General features: G+C 44.1%; 1 protein-coding gene across 1 annotated transcript in view; it reads left to right on the top strand.

Annotated features, from left to right (window-relative positions):
• The window catches only part of ntm (neurotrimin), a 173,657-nt gene that overhangs the window by 125,058 nt on the left and 28,878 nt on the right, over nucleotides 1-19,721 (top strand). Inside the window, exon 3 of the mRNA XM_056284882.1 lies at nucleotides 5,292-5,420. Coding sequence (XP_056140857.1) covers nucleotides 5,292-5,420 — 129 coding nt within the window. The remainder of the gene's footprint in view (nucleotides 1-5,291; nucleotides 5,421-19,721) is intronic.

The following is a 19,721-nucleotide window of genomic DNA, read 5'->3' on the forward strand; positions in this document are numbered from 1 at the left end:
TATCCTTCCCAGCTCGGTCCCTCTGTCTGGCCAATCAGTACAAGTCCTTTTCTCCTTCCTTAGTGTCCAACCTCTCACACAACTTGCCATATCTCTTCACTTTATGCTGCATCTCCTTGTACTCCTGTCTACTTTCTTCATCTCTCTGACTATCCCACTTCTTCTTTGCCAACCTCTTCCTCTGTATATTCTGCTGTACTTCCTCATTCCACCACCAAGGCTCCTTGTCTTCCTTCCTCTGTCCTGATGACACACCAAGTACCTTCCTAGCTGTCTCCCTCACTATTTCTGCAGTGGTTGTCCAGCCATCTGGCAACTCTTCACTACCACCCAGTGCCTGTCTTAACTCCTGCCTGAACTCCACACAACAGTCTTCCTTCTTCAACTTCCACCATTTGATCTTCAGCTGTGTCTTCACTCGCTTCCTCTTCTTGGTCTCCAAAGTCATCCTACAGACCACCATCTGATGCTGCCTAGCTACGTTCTCCCCTGTCACCACCTTGCAGTCTCCAATCCCTTTTAGATGGCGCCTTCTACATGAGATATAGTCCACCTGTGTGCACTTTCCTCCACTCTTGTACGTCACCCTGTGTTCCTCCCTCTTCTTGAAATATGTATTCACCACAGCCATTTCCATCCTTTTCACAAAATCCACCACCATCTGTCCTTCCACATTTCTCTTTCTGACAAAAAAAAGAAAAGAAGAAGAGTTTTGGTGATGTAAACAAAAGCTACGGATACCACTTAGGGAAAAAACTCGTAGGTGAATCCTCGACACTAAAACACATGCACTGACCAGAACCACAGTCGCAGATTGATGATGGAGCTGCTTAGAGAGCGTGTTAGAGCGAGCGCGAGAGAGAGAGCCAGAGGGGAAGGTGGACTAGTAATGCACAGCCTAGCCTATTGCATGCAGTGCTTTTGTAAGTTATTTATAACTTCCTCGGAACGCCGCTTTGTCACTTTTAGACCTACCCACCCAAACCTGTGATATTTCCTTGTAAGCTTACCAGAACCTGCCCGACCTGCAGGTCAACCCGTGTAACTCGTGAGTTGTGGGTCGACTGCTAGTCCATGCAGACCGGCAGTTCCAGCAGTCATCCTGGCTGGCGTTTGTTCCCTTGGACAGTAATTTTTTTTGTTTAGTTTGGATCTATGTGTTTGTTTAGATGTGTTAGTAAGTATGTGTGTTCTTGAAGTTCTTGTGGTTTTTGGATGTGTTTTTGTGTTTGTGTTGCACTGCTGTGGGCTGGGGGAAACCATATTTCGGAAATGAAACGACAAAGTGTTCCTGATCCTGACTCCTGTTGTGTTCTTTTTTCAATATCGCTGCTGTGAATCCAAAACTAAAATCTTTAATACAAACGGACCTTGACACCAGAATTTGAAAAATGTACAAGACTTGTAGCAGTGACCAGGTCTTGATTTGTAAATCATGAGGTCTCAGAAAACTTGTGATCCATAAAGGGAGAGTCCATTAACATACCATTACATCAACTCGACAACCGCGCTCGACCCCACAGTAGCATTATTGTGCCATGACAGAAGCATGTTTGACATCACTAAATGACTGTTATATTGAGGGCCAAATAGAATCATGTAACGTTTATTGCCAGCTTATAGTGTAGCCTTCAAACACAACTAGTCCATTACAACCGGCACCGCAAAGTGTGGCGTCCGTGCAAAAATCACAAACGGTAATTTCCCATCAACCAGAGATTTGTGGGTAAATTCATACATATTCAGACGCAGATGCAAACAAAAAGGGTCAACAATTACATCTGTCTTTTGCAGATGTGGTAGTTATTTTGCTTCCAGTGCCACTTGAACTATGAATAAATCCATCAGTCACAGGGAGGCGAGCCTATTAGTGTGTTGGTTTTTCTTTTGGGGGGGTGTCAGCAATCAGCTTTCTTCTTTTTCTTAAATATAACATACGTAGCATACAAATGAGCTCCTCGTAAACAGGTGCCAGAACACGTGTGGTTCAGAACCACCACCTGAGGTGCTGGATCTTGCTGGAACAGAATCAAGCACAAATTAGATATGACCTTGTCCTATGGATGTACTCACCCTTTAATTTGATACATCCCTACAAATTACACGTGCAGTCCCACCAGGTAAGTTCAGCCTCATCGAGGGAGGGAAAAGAATAGGGAAGCTAACAGCGCCTCGAGTTAACAGAGGTTGTTGAAAGGTTTTGTTGCATGGTACTCACGGAAATGGGCCTTGAAATAACCGACAGGTTGTATGGTACTAAAGGTACAGAAACCACACATTTATAGTTCAAGTGTAAAAAAAAAAAAGTGGGTGTTTTTTCTACAATTTTTAAAAATGCATAGAATGAATATTCTGTTACGGTTTATTATTTGACAATAAAAATGTGTGATATGTGACATTGTGCACCAAAGGCCATTTTCCCTTTGCCAAACCTATTTTTCACACTGGTTAACTGCATAAAAATAACTGCACCCCCAGCAGATACTGGTACCACTGAGTAGCAGTGAAGACATACTGTAAAGGTATATCTTGTACATCTACGTATACAGTATCGAGCCTATAGAACATGACAGATCATTGACAAAGCAGCATGCTGACTCTCTTATCTACCACGTCACTAACCTATGTGACGTGGTAGACAGGAAGTTAGACTATTCTTTACTATTCTTGTGGGATGGGATAGGATACCATCTTATTGGATACCATGTTATCCTGCCCTACAATAACTACCAGCACGCCACCCGGTCAGATGCAGAGGAGTTATGAAAGAGTAGCACCTGACACATCTCTCCATGATGATGTGCATGGCAACTTGTGTTTGGGGAAAAAGAATCGGGTATGTTTTCCCAGTAAAACTGTGTTAGAGTACCCTCTGTGTGGAAGGTTTTCCCATTTGCTGAGGCAAAGCATGTCCTCTGTCTCACTGTGTGGTGATGAGTTTTGCATTCCGCTTCAATCATCCACCGCAAAGCAAAAAAAGAAAAAAACAGCCATGCCATTTCTAGCTACACCAGCTCTTCCGTCATAGCCATGTGTTGATGGGGGCGATGGCAGGGGGAACAGATTGTTGGCACACAATCATATATGCAGTGTGCAGGAAACCCCTTAATAGCAAACAGGAACGTCAGATATTGTGATATTTTTCACTTTTTTCTTGTTTATTCAAGGGACAGATTTTGATAAGTCCTTGCAAAAATGAGTTGCAATGCAAGGATGGGTCAGACATTTGATAATGTCACAACAAACCACTGACCATAAGTAGAATAGTGATTCACCACTAACTTCAGGGAACTGTAGTAAGGGCTGGGCAATAACTCATTATAATTGTTTTATCATCTTCCAGTGGCATTGTGTCAGGATGAAATATGGATATTAGATATCATGATGCACTTGTTTAAACTAATGAGAACAAGAATGCACTACTCAAAATTTCTCACAAAATGAGGTCTGAAATATTTGAGAGAGTATTATTTGACAATCAATTTACATTACCAATCAGTTCAATGTGATGAGCCTCGGTTGGCCTCTTAAACATGGTATTTTTACATACACTACCGTTCAAAAGTTTGGGATCACCCAAACAATTTTGTGTTTTCCATGAAAAGTCACACTTATTCACCACCATATGTTGTGAAATGAATAGAAAATAGAGTCAAGACATTGACAAGGTTAGAAATAATGATTTGTATTTGAAATAAGATTTTTTTTACATCAAACTTTGCTTTCGTCAAAGAATCCTCCATTTGCAGCAATTACAGCATTGCAGACCTTTGGCATTCTAGCTGTTAATTTGTTGAGGTAATCTGGAGAAATTGCACCCCACGCTTCCAGAAGCAGCTCCCACAAGTTGGATTGGTTGGATGGGCACTTCTTTGAGCAGATTGAGTTTCTGGAGCATCACATTTGTGGGGTCAATTAAACGCTCAAAATGGCCAGATAGAGAACTTTCATCTGAAACTCGACAGTCTATTCTTGTTCTTAGAAATGAAGGCTATTCCATGCGAGAAATTGCTAAGAAATTGAAGATTTCCTACACCGGTGTGTACTACTCCCTTCAGAGGACAGCACAAACAGGCTCTAACCAGAGTAGAAAAAGAAGTGGGAGGCCGCGTTGCACAACTGAGCAAGAAGATAAGTACATTAGAGTCACTAGTTTGAGAAACAGACGCCTCACAGGTCCCCAACTGGCATCTTCATTAAATAGTACCTGTTAGAGCCTGTTTGTGCTGTCCTCTGAAGGGAGTAGTACACACCGGTGTAGGAAATCTTCAATTTCTTAGCAATTTCTCGCATGGAATAGCCTTCATTTCTAAGAACAAGAATAGACTGTCGAGTTTCAGATGAAAGTTCTCTATCTGGCCATTTTGAGCGTTTAATTGACCCCACAAATGTGATGCTCCAGAAACTCAATCTGCTCAAAGAAGTGCCCATCCAACCAATCCAACTTGTGGGAGCTGCTTCTGGAAGCGTGGGGTGCAATTTCTCCAGATTACCTCAACAAATTAACAGCTAGAATGCCAAAGGTCTGCAATGCTGTAATTGCTGCAAATGGAGGATTCTTTGACGAAAGCAAAGTTTGATGTAAAAAAAATCTTATTTCAAATACAAATCATTATTTCTAACCTTGTCAATGTCTTGACTCTATTTTCTATTCATTTCACAACATATGGTGGTGAATAAGTGTGACTTTTCATGGAAAACACAAAATTGTTTGGGTGATCCCAAACTTTTGAACGGTAGTGTATGTAAGCAGAAATTGTCAATATTGTGTAAAATGTTATATGGTTGGGCGTCTGGGTAGCGTAGTGGTCCATTCCGTTGCCTACCAACACGGGGATGGCCAGTTTGAATCCCCGTGTCTCTCTGTGGGTATGTGTCCTGGTCGCTGCACTAGCGCCTCCTCTGGCCAGTCAGGGCGCCTATTTGGGGGGGGGGGACTGGGGGGAATAACGTGATCCTCCCATGCACGACATCCCCCTGGTGAAACTCCTGTCAGGTGAAAAGAAGCGGCTGGTGACTCCACATGTATGGGAGGAGGCATGTGGTAGTCTGCAGCCCTCCCCGGATCAGCAGAGGGGGTGCAGCAGAGGATGGGATGGCTCGGAAGAGTGGGGTAATTAGGGAGAAAAAAAAGGGGGGGGGGATCCAAAATTAAAAAAAAATCTATATGGTTGTTGTGATAATAGACATCATGTCACCCAGCACCAATTCCAGATAGTATCACAGTAACGGCTGTCCAGATACTGCCTCTGCTGAAACCCCTGATGACTTCTCTTTTTATTGTTTCACAGTGCCACCCAAAATCATCAACTTGTCAAAAGACATTGTGGTAAATGAGGGCTCCAATGTCACGCTGATGTGCCAAGCCAGAGGCAAACCAGAGCCTTCCATCAGCTGGAAACTCATCTCTCCTTCCTCAGGTAACTTGTTTGTCCTTAACTGAATTCATGATGGACTTGTCTCTCTTCTCTGCTACAGCGACATCTTTTTTTCCCTCATACGTCATCTTATTAAATTCCTATTTCATATCTGTCTTATTGTCATCATTGTCATCCTTTTCTCATACATTTTCATTCTGCCTCCTCCCTCTATTCATAACACCGTCTTTGACATTGAATGACCCCACTCCCACCCTGCTGGATTTCTTGCTCCTCCCATCACCCATCATCTGTTTTCTAATCACCAATACAGCACAGCAGCTCAGAGGAAAATAAACTATCCTCCCTGTAATTGGCTAATTAATTAGGATAACCGGATGTGTGTAGATGTGGTGTAAGGACTCTGAATGATAGGATTAATGCTGAGAGCATTTCATATCATTATGCATATACGGGCATGTTTTGGTTGAGGGTATGCCAGTGTGGCCAACGCCGGGTTTAGTTGCATTGTACATGCTCGGCAGCGTTTATTCCATTTTCGCTTATCTCCAACTCAAGACCAAAGGAATCACAATGTTAGCCTGTATTTCTGTATCCCACTGAGTCCACGGTTCACTTAATCAGGCAAGAGGCTTGCATTCATAATGAGTTACATTTTAAACCCAGAGCACTTGTGCTTTCATCCTCTCCCCCCCGTCCTTTGTGTTACAACAAGGATGTGGGAATTGAAATGTTAATATGACAAGAGTGTGGCTGACCTGTCTGTGAGGAGATAAGCTGGGAGAGGAGGACAATGATAGACTCCTATATGCAAACTGTAACATCCCGGTGAAGAGCACAGAATTGTGCAGGCTTTTACTGAAAAGGCTAATTGTCAGAGATGCAGGGGAAGGATATTGTTTTTAAAGGGGAGAGGGTGTTCCTCTGCCTATCAGGTGTTCCCTTCAAACCGGTTGCCTTCTAAAACTTCCAGGTTTTTAGTCCTGGTCTTATCCAGAAGGTTAGGTGGTCCTAATGTGCTGGGTTTCCTAAGGTCCCTTTGATCTAAGGTCCATTTCTAATGTGCCTTTGTATCCTGACCTTGCCTATGTGCCGGAAACGCATGCCTTGGATGTCTACATGACCGTTTCATCATCAGCTCCATTTGGCTCTTATTGGTGTGCTCTGCTTTCTCAGCCAGAACTAGAGCCACTGACCAGACAGCCTGCCTCCCATCAGATTTGTTACATTTCCTGGGCTTTCCAGCAGGGAGGAATGTTCAACATGTATAAGCCCACTCCACAGGGGCACGGTCACATAATGGCCATTGTTTTAGGATATAGCTGCACAAAAATGGCTGCTTATCTGTGGAAACACAGCAGTGCAACCTGTTCTACTTTGCATACATCTACATCACACAGGGTGCCCTTACATTGAATATGTAGATCGGGCCACCTCACCGACAGAGTTACTGCTCCGTTTCCTGAATATGGAGTTGTTATTCCATTCTGGATTTTAAAATCCGTAAAGTATGTTTCATGTGTGTCTTGTTTTTTTTTAATCCGTCTTTGAAAAATAAAAATGGAAATGTATGTGTTTATGCAAATGCTACCTGCAAGTGTCAAATTTCAGATTCTGTATTGGTGTTTACCTAGGTCATTTTGGGATTTCTCCCTAGTATTGGCTGCTTGATCACACATGCAGGCTGACCACAGGAGGTGGGGCTGTAGTCAAAGAAGCACTGTTGAAGTATGTGTGTGCTTCAAAACAGCTAACAGCCAAAACACGACGTCCCACTCAAACAGTGGGTGCAGCAATCTCATCTTTTTCTGTAAAAGTCAACAACTTTAAAGAAACTGCGATAATGAACCTACTCCCGCACCATTGTACCTTTTGCTTACAGCACTTGGCACAGTGGTCTCTCCCTCCAGAGCGGGCACCCCTGTGGTCTAGTGCAGAAGCACATGCATGCCCTGCTGTTCCGCTGGTTGCCTATCTTTCTGCCTCTCTGCCCCCAAGTTCTCAGTCCCATCCCGTACTGTCATGCCTTAAGGGAGTTTGGAAGAAGACTGCAAAGATTCTCAATTTTGACCCCTTCCTTAACATGACCTCTAGCATATGGTACAATCCCGGCCTACGTCTTGGTAAAGCCTAAGAATGGGTGCAGAAGGGTATAGCAGTGCTTGGTGACCTTAACATAGAGCAGGACCTCAAATCCTTCCGACGACCTACAGGCTGAACCTGAGTTGCACAAACAATACTGGCAGTATGTGCAAATGAATAGTTTGCTGAAATCAGTTTTCAAAACACCCTCGGCCCCCCCAAAATGCAGAGACTCTCCCTCTGTCACATTTCCCAGGGAAACTGGCAGATGAGAACCCAAACACACGACTCACAGACAGGAAGGTTACAGTAACACTCGGTTTAATGATCAACAACAGGCAGGGGTCAGTACACAAGGAATCGGCCCGAACAGATGACCAGAGACACAAGGGGCAGGCAGACAAGCAAAAACAGATGCAGAGCACAAGTTCTAGTTACCGGGTTTTTAGTCCAAACGGGCAAACGGATCCGACAAGGGCAGGCAAGAGAAACAAGGTCCAGAAAACAGGCAGACTCCAAAAGCGGGTAGATGTGCAGAGTGAACAAGAGGATGCCGGATTACTTGGCTGTACACACAAGACGATCTGGCAAGTGAACAGGGAAACCAGGGCAGTCTATGAGCTGGAGCTAATCAAGGGGTGGGGAACAGGTGTAGGATACATGGGGTTGAATGAGGACAAAACCAGGGGCAGAAACTGACACGATAAGACAGGAAAGACAACAGACAATGACCAAGGTAATGGGCTGACTTACTAAGACCATGAATGGCTGAGAAGACCTCTGACTAAGCTAAACTAGGAGACGTAGTACAACGACTGACTGGACCGGGAGACACGGGACACTCGTTATCTCAAGCTATGGTAGGGGTCATGAAGCATCACTTTACTACTCTGATATTACAGAAACACAGCATTGTCAGCGCCCTGAAAACTGTATGGGAACAGTTTTTGTAACTACACGTGCAGAAAAAGAATGGGTCGACATCCTACATAACTCAAAGTACATGTCATGTGACATTCGCTTTAGGTAAATTCAATTTAAGATTTTTAACAATGTATTGGATGCCTTCTAGATTGTATAGCGTTGTATAGCGTTAAGCTTAAAGGTGACCCTGGGTCATCTGGGTGACGCTGGAAGTGCCCTGACGAACGCACGTGAACTCATGTCTCATGGCGTTGCCCCAAAGTACGGGACTTTTGGACGTCAGTTCATGATTATATCTAGACAATTATTGGTCAGGGTGTCCCACTCTGCGTTCACTTATTTCTGTCGGGGTACCCGCCCATCCTGAAAGACAATTCCATCTATACTGAATGGGTCCAGACTGTTATGTTGGCTGGGAGACTCCTTGTCTAGCAGGGGAAGTCAGCCCATGCACCATCAGTCACTGAAGGGCATAATCTGCTGCTAGGCGGAGGCATATGAACGAGCATCCTTCTCTCTGCTGGGCAGGGTAGAAGGGTATTATTTGAAACAGGAACGATTTCTTGGCCCTTAAAAGACAAACTCAAGGCTTAGCTCCCTTCCATGTACACACACACACACACACACACACACGCTCAGCTGGTCTTCTCTACAACACAGCCTCTTTTCTATTATTTTACTTGTAATTTAATTTCTTTCTCTCTAGTTAATGTCTTGGTCCTCTGTTTTAGGTTGTATCTGCATATATCCTTTTCTCCTTGTTTTGTTTGTTTATATTCCTGTCTTTCAACAATTCAATAAAATATCAATTACAAAAAAGAAACTGATAATGCCGGACACAAACTTGTCAGTTTTACTGCCGGTATGCAATGCGTATTATTCAGGTTAGAGCACGTACAGCCAAGAAACAGAAGTCTGTGCAGAATCTTAAAGTGGCCTGATGACATTTGCCACAAGCCATGCCTCTAAAAACAAACCTATGCTTGTAATTGTTAATTAAAATTTGCTAGATATTCTTTTCCAGATTATGAAACTACTCACTATCTCCAGAAGAGAGGATGTAAATGAGAATATTTTAGCAAGTTTATCTGTAGGCCAATTCTGATGTCACATGGAGTCAATTTCACTTTCTCCTTCCAGTCCTTTTTTTTTAAATAACTTTCCCGTCTCATTTTGCTTGATGTTTTGAAGCACTCCATCAATGAAGTCAGATGACAATCAGACTGTCATGTTGATTAGAGGTGTCTAGTCATGGCACATCATGGAGGGTTGAATACCGGCTTGATATGATCCTTCTTTGATTTCTCACATTTCAAGCAACTAAGAAAGGTCAGTAAAACAAGTTTCTGTGGAAGAAAAGGCAGAATTTAAGCATCTTCCGGTGTTTTTTAATGCAACTTCTTCACACCGTGTTGAGCTGTGGGATGTCCTCTACCGTTTCTTCATGACACCTGCACAACACATGACTGAAGAAAAAGGTGACTAGGGGGCACCCGGGTGGCGTAGCAGTCTATTGCGTTGCCTACCAACACGGGTATCGCCAGTTCGAATCCCCGTGTTGCCTCCGGCTTGGTCGGGCGTCCCTACAGATGCAATTGGCCGTGTCTGCGGGTGGGAAGATGAATGTGGGTATGTGTCCTGGTCGCTGCACTAGCGCCTCCTCTGGTCAGTCGGGGCGCCTGTTCGGGGGGGAGGGGGGAATAGCGGGGTCCTCCCACGCGCTACGTCCCCCTGGTGAAACTCCTCACTGTCAGGTGAAAAGAAGCGGCTGGTGACTCCACATGTATGGGAGGAGGCATGTGGTAGTCTGCAGCCCTCCCCGGATCAGCAGAGGGGGTGGAGCAGAGACCGGGACGGCTGGGAAGAGTGGGGTAATTGGCCAAATGCAATGGGGAAGAAAAGGGGCAAGAAGTAAAAAAAGAAAAGAAAAGAGAAAGGTGACTGAAAGATGAGAGCTTTCAGAGGAAGGTAGCCATCTTTCTCTCTCAGTGAACATGTACACTAAAACAAGTACCAAACTCTTAAAATAAAACTGTCAAACGACGGAAATTCTGACTAACACACTGAACAAGTCATGATGCGCCGTTCTTACAGCCGATTCCTGGCACACCGTCCACACAGGACTCCATGAGAATACACTAATTTAGCTGTCTGGCGGCGGCCACATGAATCCCCACGCTGCAGCAGTGTGCTGCCCGCAGGGTCGTGGCTGGCTCTCCAGACATGTCTCCAGCATTAAGTCTCATATGGCCACTGCTCCAGTATTCACAGATTGGATAAAGGTAGTGTCCTAATCCAGTGGTTCTCAGCAGGGATGCCTGACTTTCCATGACTAAACATCACAAATCTTAATACATTCATAAGCCAAACAAGCAAATAATGTTATATAAAATATTATAGCCTTTTTACTTTCTGTAGGTGTCACACTCATAGGTTTGCTTTGTAATAATTTGGTAATTACTACCGTTGTAAATGTTTTTAAATCATGTTTATGCTCCTAAATAGAATTAGCTCGACTAACTGCATTACAGTACATACCAACAGAGTTGTCAAGATGACAGGCAGACAGGTTCTCATGTCTCCCATGGGTGGCCAAGGAACATTGTCCTCATAAATCCTGCGTTGTCTGAGTTGTTTTGCAGTTTGTTCCTTTTTTCCTTGGCATCCTTAGCTAATCAACAACACCATTTTCAGGGCATGACATTTCTACAGTTATCTTCCTAAAACTTCCTTAAGCTATACTGTAACTGCTGCCACTGGCGCTAAACTACCAGCACACAGACACAAAAACAGCTCACCACAAAACAGCCACTAAGGCAAAGCCACTGCAGGCTGACAGAGAAATGGGTTCGCTGGTGACGGCTTAACCGCTTGCAGCTGTCGCTACTGACCGGTCATTAACAACTCCAGTGACTTCAGTCTGCAGCCATCCTCCTAACCACACGCCACCTCCGCAGCAGCCTATGTTAACCCTTTAATAGGCACAGCGACAGCCCCATGATCCTGTTCTGCTGAGCAAATCCCTGTTATTTGTACACATCAGACGGCCTCTGTGACACTTTCCAACACTGCCTCGCGTTGCATTGACTCTATAAATCCTATCCTTCCACTGGGTGGCTGTGCAGAAAAAAACACTATCATTTTCCAAAGCCGCAAGACAAAAAAAAGGAGGTTGATTGGTGCTAATCCGCTGACCAACGCTCCCGTTGACTGGACACGGAGGTTGATGTGAACTGCAGATGTGGCCAGTCTTACCAAGTATGCCCCTGTAAAGTGGTCAGTAAATAACTGTGAAACAACCATGCAACAAGAGTCAGGTGGCTCCTTAAGATACGCTCACTTCTAGTACATCAGCCCATCTGCCTGACTAGAGTAAATGGAAGCTGCTGTATTTATATTAACAGAGTAAATAGACGCTGCTGTATTTATATTAACAGAGTAAATGGAAGCTGCTGTATTTATATTAATAGTGGAGACAGAGCCTGTTCCCTGTAAAGTTGATGAGTGAAACGTTTATTCACTTGCAGTGTTATCGGTCAGTGAATATTACACTAAATTCAGATGATTTTTCTCTTTTTATTTTTTTACATGCTATAATGAAAGAGGTTTGGTTGTTGTGGTGTGTTTCTTTGCCATCCTACCTTAAGTGGTCTAAGATTTAGATAGTGTAATTATTATTGCTGAGATCAAAATCAATGAGATGTACAAAAAGTGGACTTACATTAGGACTCCGTTTTCACCATGGAAGGGGGGGGAGTCGTCTATGACTCTTGTATCAGGCAACAGGAATTTAAACAAGGTTTTTGCTGCAATGGAATTACATAGTTGTGTGAATGCATCCACAATGATTTGAAAATGAGTCACAATGTCCATTTGTCCATTTCCTCCCTGTGAGTGGTGCTGTCTCATCAATACAAGAACACTATAAAGATGATATTTACACCTGGTTGTCGCTAAATGAGATCCAATTACAATCCCCTGGAGGTCAGATCAGATTACATTCAGATCACAATGTGTATAACGTGGGTTTATACCTTACATTCATATCCATTTTTCCTTAGCCAGATAAGATTATAGATTACATCTTAATCAGCTGTAAATTGGGTATATCAGATCAGAAAATAGGATCGGCAAGTGCTCCATCAGCATTCACTTCTGCTTGCTAGATTCTTGGAGCCACTCAAATTCTTCTAAAAAAAAAAACGGTCTGAGACTTTATCTTAGGTGAGCTAACGAGCTTTACAGTTCCACTATGATAATGACTACAGTTATTCATTTTCACCAGAAAAGTCATATCATCCTCATCACACTATTGTGTTGAAGGTTTGGTAACCTTGTATTTGCAAAGCCACTGTTATTCAATGGCACACCAAAGTGATCGTAATCATCATTATTGTTCTGAAAATACTTGAACAAACGTATGTGTGAAATTGGTTTCGATAGTTCAATGGTTCTTATTTGAATTAAAGAATCTGGCAGCCATTCAAGTTTTGAATAGTACTCAGGAGGAGGAGATGGAGGCACATTTACAGAGAATTACACAGAATATTATGTAGACGAAACCAAGAATGAGATCAACCACTCTACTGGTTGGAAGCTCTTAATAAAAGTTTCAACAACCAGCTTCAAAACTTACTTATCATGAGTGCTCTAATAAGGCAGCGACTGTTATATAAGACTTCAGACTTTCGTGGAATACAGATGATGAAAAGCACCTTTTGAAATACAGTATGTACATCAAGTTTTGTAGCCCTATAAATCACAGAGGGATTTAAATTCACACTGAATCTGGAGGACCTACCTAGAATACCAAGTGCTGACTATAGAAGGACTAACCTATCCTCTGTACCAGCTTAAAGGCCGGATCTACAGCTTTTTGGACCATATAGATTTAAGCTACTCACATGCGTAATTGAAAGGTTTGAGTTACTGGGAAATGGGGATTTTGTGCTGTTCTCGACCAGTTGTTTAACAAACATTACTGACGTAAACAACCCTTTTACAACTTCAGAAAACATTAAACACTCACTTGGTTGTTGTCTAGTGTTAGTCCATGTGTGATGAGACCTGCCAGTCAATTTGGGACTGGTGTCAGGTTCCATTCCTGTGTTTTGAGGTTTTGGTAGTGGGGCTACCCTTTTGTTTACACGTAGATTACAGATTGTGCCTTTAGCATCACCAAAGTCCTTTAGATTATGGCTGGCTGAAAACATCGGGGCATCGAGCTATCCTTCTCTAATATTTGCATTGTGCAGTAACTTTTCTTGTTCACTCACTGTGTGCATGCAAAAAAGGTCCACACAAGTGAAGACTAAACATGAAGATGACTGCATGGTTTTCTTTTACTTGTTCTTTTATGGTCTGAAGCCACTGTTTGTCCTTGGTTATTCCACTGCTTGGTTTTAACATGTCTTTTCTGGCTGAAGCCAACACGAGGGGGGGGGGGGACACACTACAAAATTAGAGATAGTGCAAATCATACCAGGAAAAAGAAATTTGCAGTTAACATTTGACACCGAATCAAATATGTTTGATTTTTATGAAATCAAATGCCCCCGATCAGCGCAGACCGATCTTGAAAATCGATTGCGATGGCCAAACGATGGCTAAAGGGGCACTCACACTACACTTCAGTGTTCCACTGACTTCCATTCAAACGCATGCGGATGGCGGGAAAAGGTATCCACATCAGTGTGCATAGAATTTTCATCTGTCCGCTCCCTACCAAAGGTCATGCTTGGTGAACTTTGATCGGCAAACTCGTATGACACAAACACGTTTGACCAATAGAAGTGCTCAATGTCCCCGATGCTGAAAATCCAACCTCGCAGAATCCGTAATTCTCGAAATCTCACTCTGTCCAGCGTTTTATCATTTTAAACTTGACAGATCATACAATGAATTGCTAAATAGAAAGAGAAGCTGCATAGGTTGCCATGTCGCAGGAAACTGGAACACACAGCAGCAGCTACATAAGCTAGCTGGTTAGCTTTTAGCGTCCTGCCCAGTATGATATCAGCTACGGCTATGTTTACATTCATTTCAGGGGACAAAATTATTTCGATTGCATCAATGGTAATGTGTCCACCCCTTTAATCAGGCTTGGAAGTTGTGTGCTCCCCAATATTACTATCATTACTGCCAAGTATATAGTACAGGCAAAGGGTGTGAAAGTACGAAAATCTCTCGCAGGGGTGGGCAGTCTTATCCAGAAAGGGCCAGTGTGGGTGCAGATCTTTGTTCCAACCAAGCAGTTACACACCTGTGTGTCCTAATCAAGGTCCTCAGCAAAGACTCTGCTGGTGGATCAGTGGGACCAGGTGTGCAACTGCTTGGTTGGAACAAAAACCTGCACCCACCCTGGCCCTGTCTGGATAAGACTGCCCACACCTGGATTAGTGTGGTCCCCTTTACACACCTGTAAATAAGATGGGAGGTCAGCAGGATACAGATGTGTACTGTGAAACACTGATTATAGCTTCCAATAAGAGTCCCAAATGACAGAACGTTAAGCTCAAGTAGCCATCTTAAATGGGTGATCGATCACCTGTACCATCTTTTCCTTTCCAGAACTGTAACTGTTCTGGCCAGTGGCGCCCCCAGAAATTGTTCATAGGGGGGCCAAATGGGGCCACTGAAAATCTTGGGGTGGCACACCAAAACCAAAAGCCATGACTGAATTTCGGGAATTCTATGATGCTGTTGTAGTATACTGTATAGCCTAGGGGAAAACTGTCAATATGAGAGTTAAGAAAAATATACATTATTGATTTGAATGAACAGCACCTAATGTAAGATATCAGATAGAAGCATATTATGCATAATCAGAAGCATATTCTGCATATGCCACTCGTGGCTGGGGGGGGCAGCGGGGGGGCAAGGGATAGTATCAGGGTGGCCGTGGCCACCCCTGGCCACCCCTTGGGGGCGCCACTGGTTCTGGGTAGCGATAGTTGTCGACTAGCTAGCTAGCGCACTCCCTTTTCCCGTTTTGTTTGATTGCTGAAAATCTGCAAATATTTCAGTTTGAAGAAGAGGAACAACACTGGGTCGGGGGGGGGTTCTTCAGGACTGCACAGTGCTGCCATATAGAGAGCAGGGGAGGGGGTGTTTGTCTGGATGGCACACGCACTCGCAGGGCTCTACGGTGCGAGTATTTTACCCGCCCAAAATATAAATATGTACAAACCGGAAACACACAATTTACGAGTAAAGATGACAACCTACCGCAGTCAGCCAGGGATAGTCGCGTTTCAAAAGCATCCCAAAGACGTCGCTAGAAATGAAGCCCATTAATGTTTATTTGGAGCGAAAAAGAAAAGCGAGATGAGGAGAAAGAAGGACCCGGCGAGGGGGAGTCGCAGGGTCTAGCTGACGCGGCGGTTGTGTCGGGAAGAACGTCCGGCGAAACATCTTTGCCAAATCATTACGCGGTAGACGAGGCCGCCGTCGGCGCTGTGCCCTCACAGGGTCGGGGAACAAGCCGGAAGAAGAAGACGAAGAAGAAGAAGACGACGACGACGACCTGGGGCTAATGCTAACGCTAGGATTAACATGGCGGAGGGCGGCCCCGCTGGCTGGGCGTGCCGGACGGCCAGCATACAAAAGCAGGTGGACAGCCGATATCCTTCGCGTCTAGTAGTCAGAGTCCGGGGTTTCCCTGCATAGAGAGGGACGAGGCGGCCGCCTCCGTCAAACCCCGTCCCGCCTCCAGCTCTCAACGGGGGTCTTAGAAAAACACCCTGTATAAAGGAGGAGCCTTGCGCTCGGTGGAGGTCATTTTTAACTGCACTTGCGACATTACGCCGTCGCCGGTGTGGTGGCGCTGTAGCGTAATCAGCACAGTGCACCTGGCACGGCGCTGCCAAAACTGCCGCAGAGGAAAAAGAGCTGCAGGTTTCCGGAAGTCTCCAGTTGTGAAAGGTGTAAGTTAAAGCAATAAAGCAAAGGCTCTTATATGATATTTATGATCCGCTACGCTGCAAGAGGGCCCATGTGAACCTGAACTGAAAACAATCGCTTATTTGAGTTCATTTTAAACAACTTTGCTGGTAAGTGTGCAAATTAACACATTAGCATTTATGTTGTATTTAACTTCATGTTGAACAGGGCACCTTTATTTATTTTTAATGAACTATGCTTCAACGTGATAACTCATTTTCTTAAATTATAAAAGTATTAGAACTCGCAAAATACGTTGCTTGTAAAAGAAAAAGGGTTTGCTTGAGCCAGCTGAAGGCACGGTGCACATGCACGGATCAGGATGGCACCACCTCCGCCCTAATGGGAGCCTGGGAGCCCGTCCCCTGGTCTCCACCTCAGAACGCACACAAGGAGAAGGAGCAGCGTTCAACAGTGGCTGTCGACACACATAGCGTCGCATAGATCTTCAGCAACTTGAAGAGTGTTGGAAACACGGATTGGGCATTGAACTCTTGGAATATTCCCAACATTGCCTGAGCACTCTTCTTGGGGCATGTATATGCAGAGTGGAAGACTCTCAGCTCAGTTCGTAGCTGGTCCTCCTCCTCCTGGAAACCATAAAACTCACAGAGAGTACGAGCAGTGTCAAGTGCTTGGCCATTTGCACTTTCCTTCCACTTCAACGGATTTGTCATGCAGTGCAGTGCCAACAGGGCTTAGTCAGTGTTGCCTCCTTTGCCTTGGAATCGCCTCTGCAGTTCTTGAGTTAATGTGTCCAAAAAGGTGAAGTACAGCCTTCCTCTGTAATACTCCTCCAAAGTCTGTGGCAGGTGGTCCTCAATTGCCAATGTGGAGCAGTGCTTTAGCTTCGCTGGTACCTTCCAGCGTTTTGCTTGCCCCGGGATCACCTCAGGCACCTCAGTGTCTACCGTCTCTGTGTGAATGCAGGCATCGCTGTAAATCTCTTTAAATTCATCTTCAGTCCTCAGTTCCTTCATTCTGCTCTGGACACCATCAACAATAGTGTAGGCAGCTGCCAAGTCCAGGTCTTGCTGTTGGAGGGCATTTGAAGTAACTGCAGTTTCCATGAACACTGGCGTTGGTCTAATAACAGTAATAGTAATTATAACACTAACAGCAGCAGCAACAACAACATAATAATAATAATAAAACAAATTGGTCCAGAGGGGCACTTCAGCCAATGAGGACAAAGGGGCAGTGGCTCAAGCCACTATAGGGCTCCTCCTCACGTCTCTGGGTCCGACCCGTTAGCCAACGGGCTAGCGAGTGTACTCATCCGTGGTCGTTACAATATGTGTGTAATTATCCAAAGCGTTTATCCTGCTGTCAGGGTCGCGGGGGATGCTGGAGCCTATCCCAGCAGTCATTGGGCGGCAGGCGGGGAGACACCCTGGACAGGCCGCCAGGCCGTATATGTAATCAGTCGGTTGTTAACAGACTGTGTTACTTGAACTTTTTTTTTTTTTGTGCTCTTGGGAAAATAAGTTAGGGTGGAGCCCTGAGTGGAATAAAAGTACTGTCCTCTAGTTACTTTACTTACGTTGTCTACAAAGGTCAAAGGCCATTTAAACGCAAGTAAAAGGAGTACTTGAAAGTTGTGACCGCCCGCCATTGGAAACCTCTTGGGATTCACATCAGCGGGTCAACCTGGTTCTCCTGTCTGTTGTCGCTCACATCTCAACACACAAACGTCCCAGTTACATGCGACCCTGCTAGATCCAACTGCTGTGCCCATATGTTATCACATGTGACTTGTGCAATGATATTTCACTCCCCGAACTGCCCAGCTGGGAGCCTGTCTGCAGAGATGGGTGCTTTATTTAACTTTTCATTAGCTTGAGCGAATTGTTAGACAGAACCTTATCAATGAATCTCAGTGGTAGTCCACACTGACTGTTCAGCTCCACTGTATTTCCTGTTTCGATGGTGGCATTTCCCGTGTGTGACAGAGCTAATATATATATATATTCCTAAGTAATTTTCGGCATGTTGCACAGCAAATTCATGATAGTGCGGGCTCAAGTTATTTTAGAATTAATATAATAACAAGGAATACCATGACGCCTAAATGGTGAGAGCAAACTGGAACAGAAATTCATCACCGGGAATAATTGAGGGGGGGGGGGCAGCAGCACTGCAATGAAATAGCCTGTCACTTGGCTCAATTATTTTTTTTCCCATAGCAAAACCTAACCGTGGATTGCAATCTTATACATTAGCTATTTTTTAATTTACGTATTTGTGTTTACTTCTTCGTGATTATGAGCTGCACTCGGATAGGTGCATCTACTGCTTCTTAGAGGTTGTTTTTTTTGGTTCTTGAAAAAATGAGGGGGGGGGTTAGTCCAATTTTCATTTAAGCTGCCATGTCTTATGACTCTTATCGTTTTTCCTCCACCGTATTCGTCTTTCATTTGTCTTTCACTTTCATTATTTCGCTACACATCTGCAAACATGCAAATGCAGAAGGTGTATTGTCTGCCTACTTCACCAGGGGCGATGCCTGCTTGGAGAAAGTAGGTCAAAGCCCGTTCATGATCTGTCTGAGGTAATACCCAGGGTATCGTTTAGGAAACGCTAAACACAAATTGCTGGGCAGCATCATGTGTCAGAAAACAGGGCACTGTTTGCCGACAGAAGGCAACATACAGCAAATTAAAGAAAGGATGTCTTTTACAGTGCTAGCTTCCATGCAGACCTCCTGTAATCACCATGAAATTGCATATTGAGATGGAACTCCGCAGTGAAAAAGTCTTAAAAAGTAGGTCATTTTTGTTGAAAATCTTGGAGCAAAGAAAATTACTGACATGGTCTCTGCAGCCAGGAGAATAATCAAGGTGTCTGTGTAATATTAACTTTGGCTTCGGCCAATGCTTTTGCGGAAAAGAGCCCGCTGAATACAAGCGGCATCCAGTTTGTCGGTCGGGCACGTGATGCCGTTTTACAGGCATGATGTCTGAGGTTGGGGTTTAATGGATAAATGTGGAATGGACTTGGGGTCATTTGAAATGTTTCACAACATTCACAGAACTGGCTTAAATCTGGCTCGTTCTACTTGTAGGTAGATGCATCTGTCATATACGTATATTTCATCTTTCTTCATAACATACTCTGCAATGAACCAGAAAAGCTCTTCAAATATTGGTGGAAATTAAAATTTGTCCTTCAGAGAGTGAGTTTTTAGACAGCACCAAAGTACTAACTGATGTAGAACAAGCCTTTTTTTTTTTTTAGGCCAGCATCTTCCTCTAAAGCTATTCTCTTCTCAGCCCAGTATGAGGAAATATACGGACGCTCCGAAACCAACAGCACCGATTCAGATTTCACACAGTATAATACATTTAGCTCAGTGTTTGATGAACGTATACAAAATTAAATAGATTCGGCTTGAAA

Source organism: Lampris incognitus, chromosome 8, assembly GCF_029633865.1.
Source record: "Lampris incognitus isolate fLamInc1 chromosome 8, fLamInc1.hap2, whole genome shotgun sequence".
In the NCBI taxonomy this organism is placed as follows: Eukaryota; Metazoa; Chordata; class Actinopteri; order Lampriformes; family Lampridae; genus Lampris; species Lampris incognitus.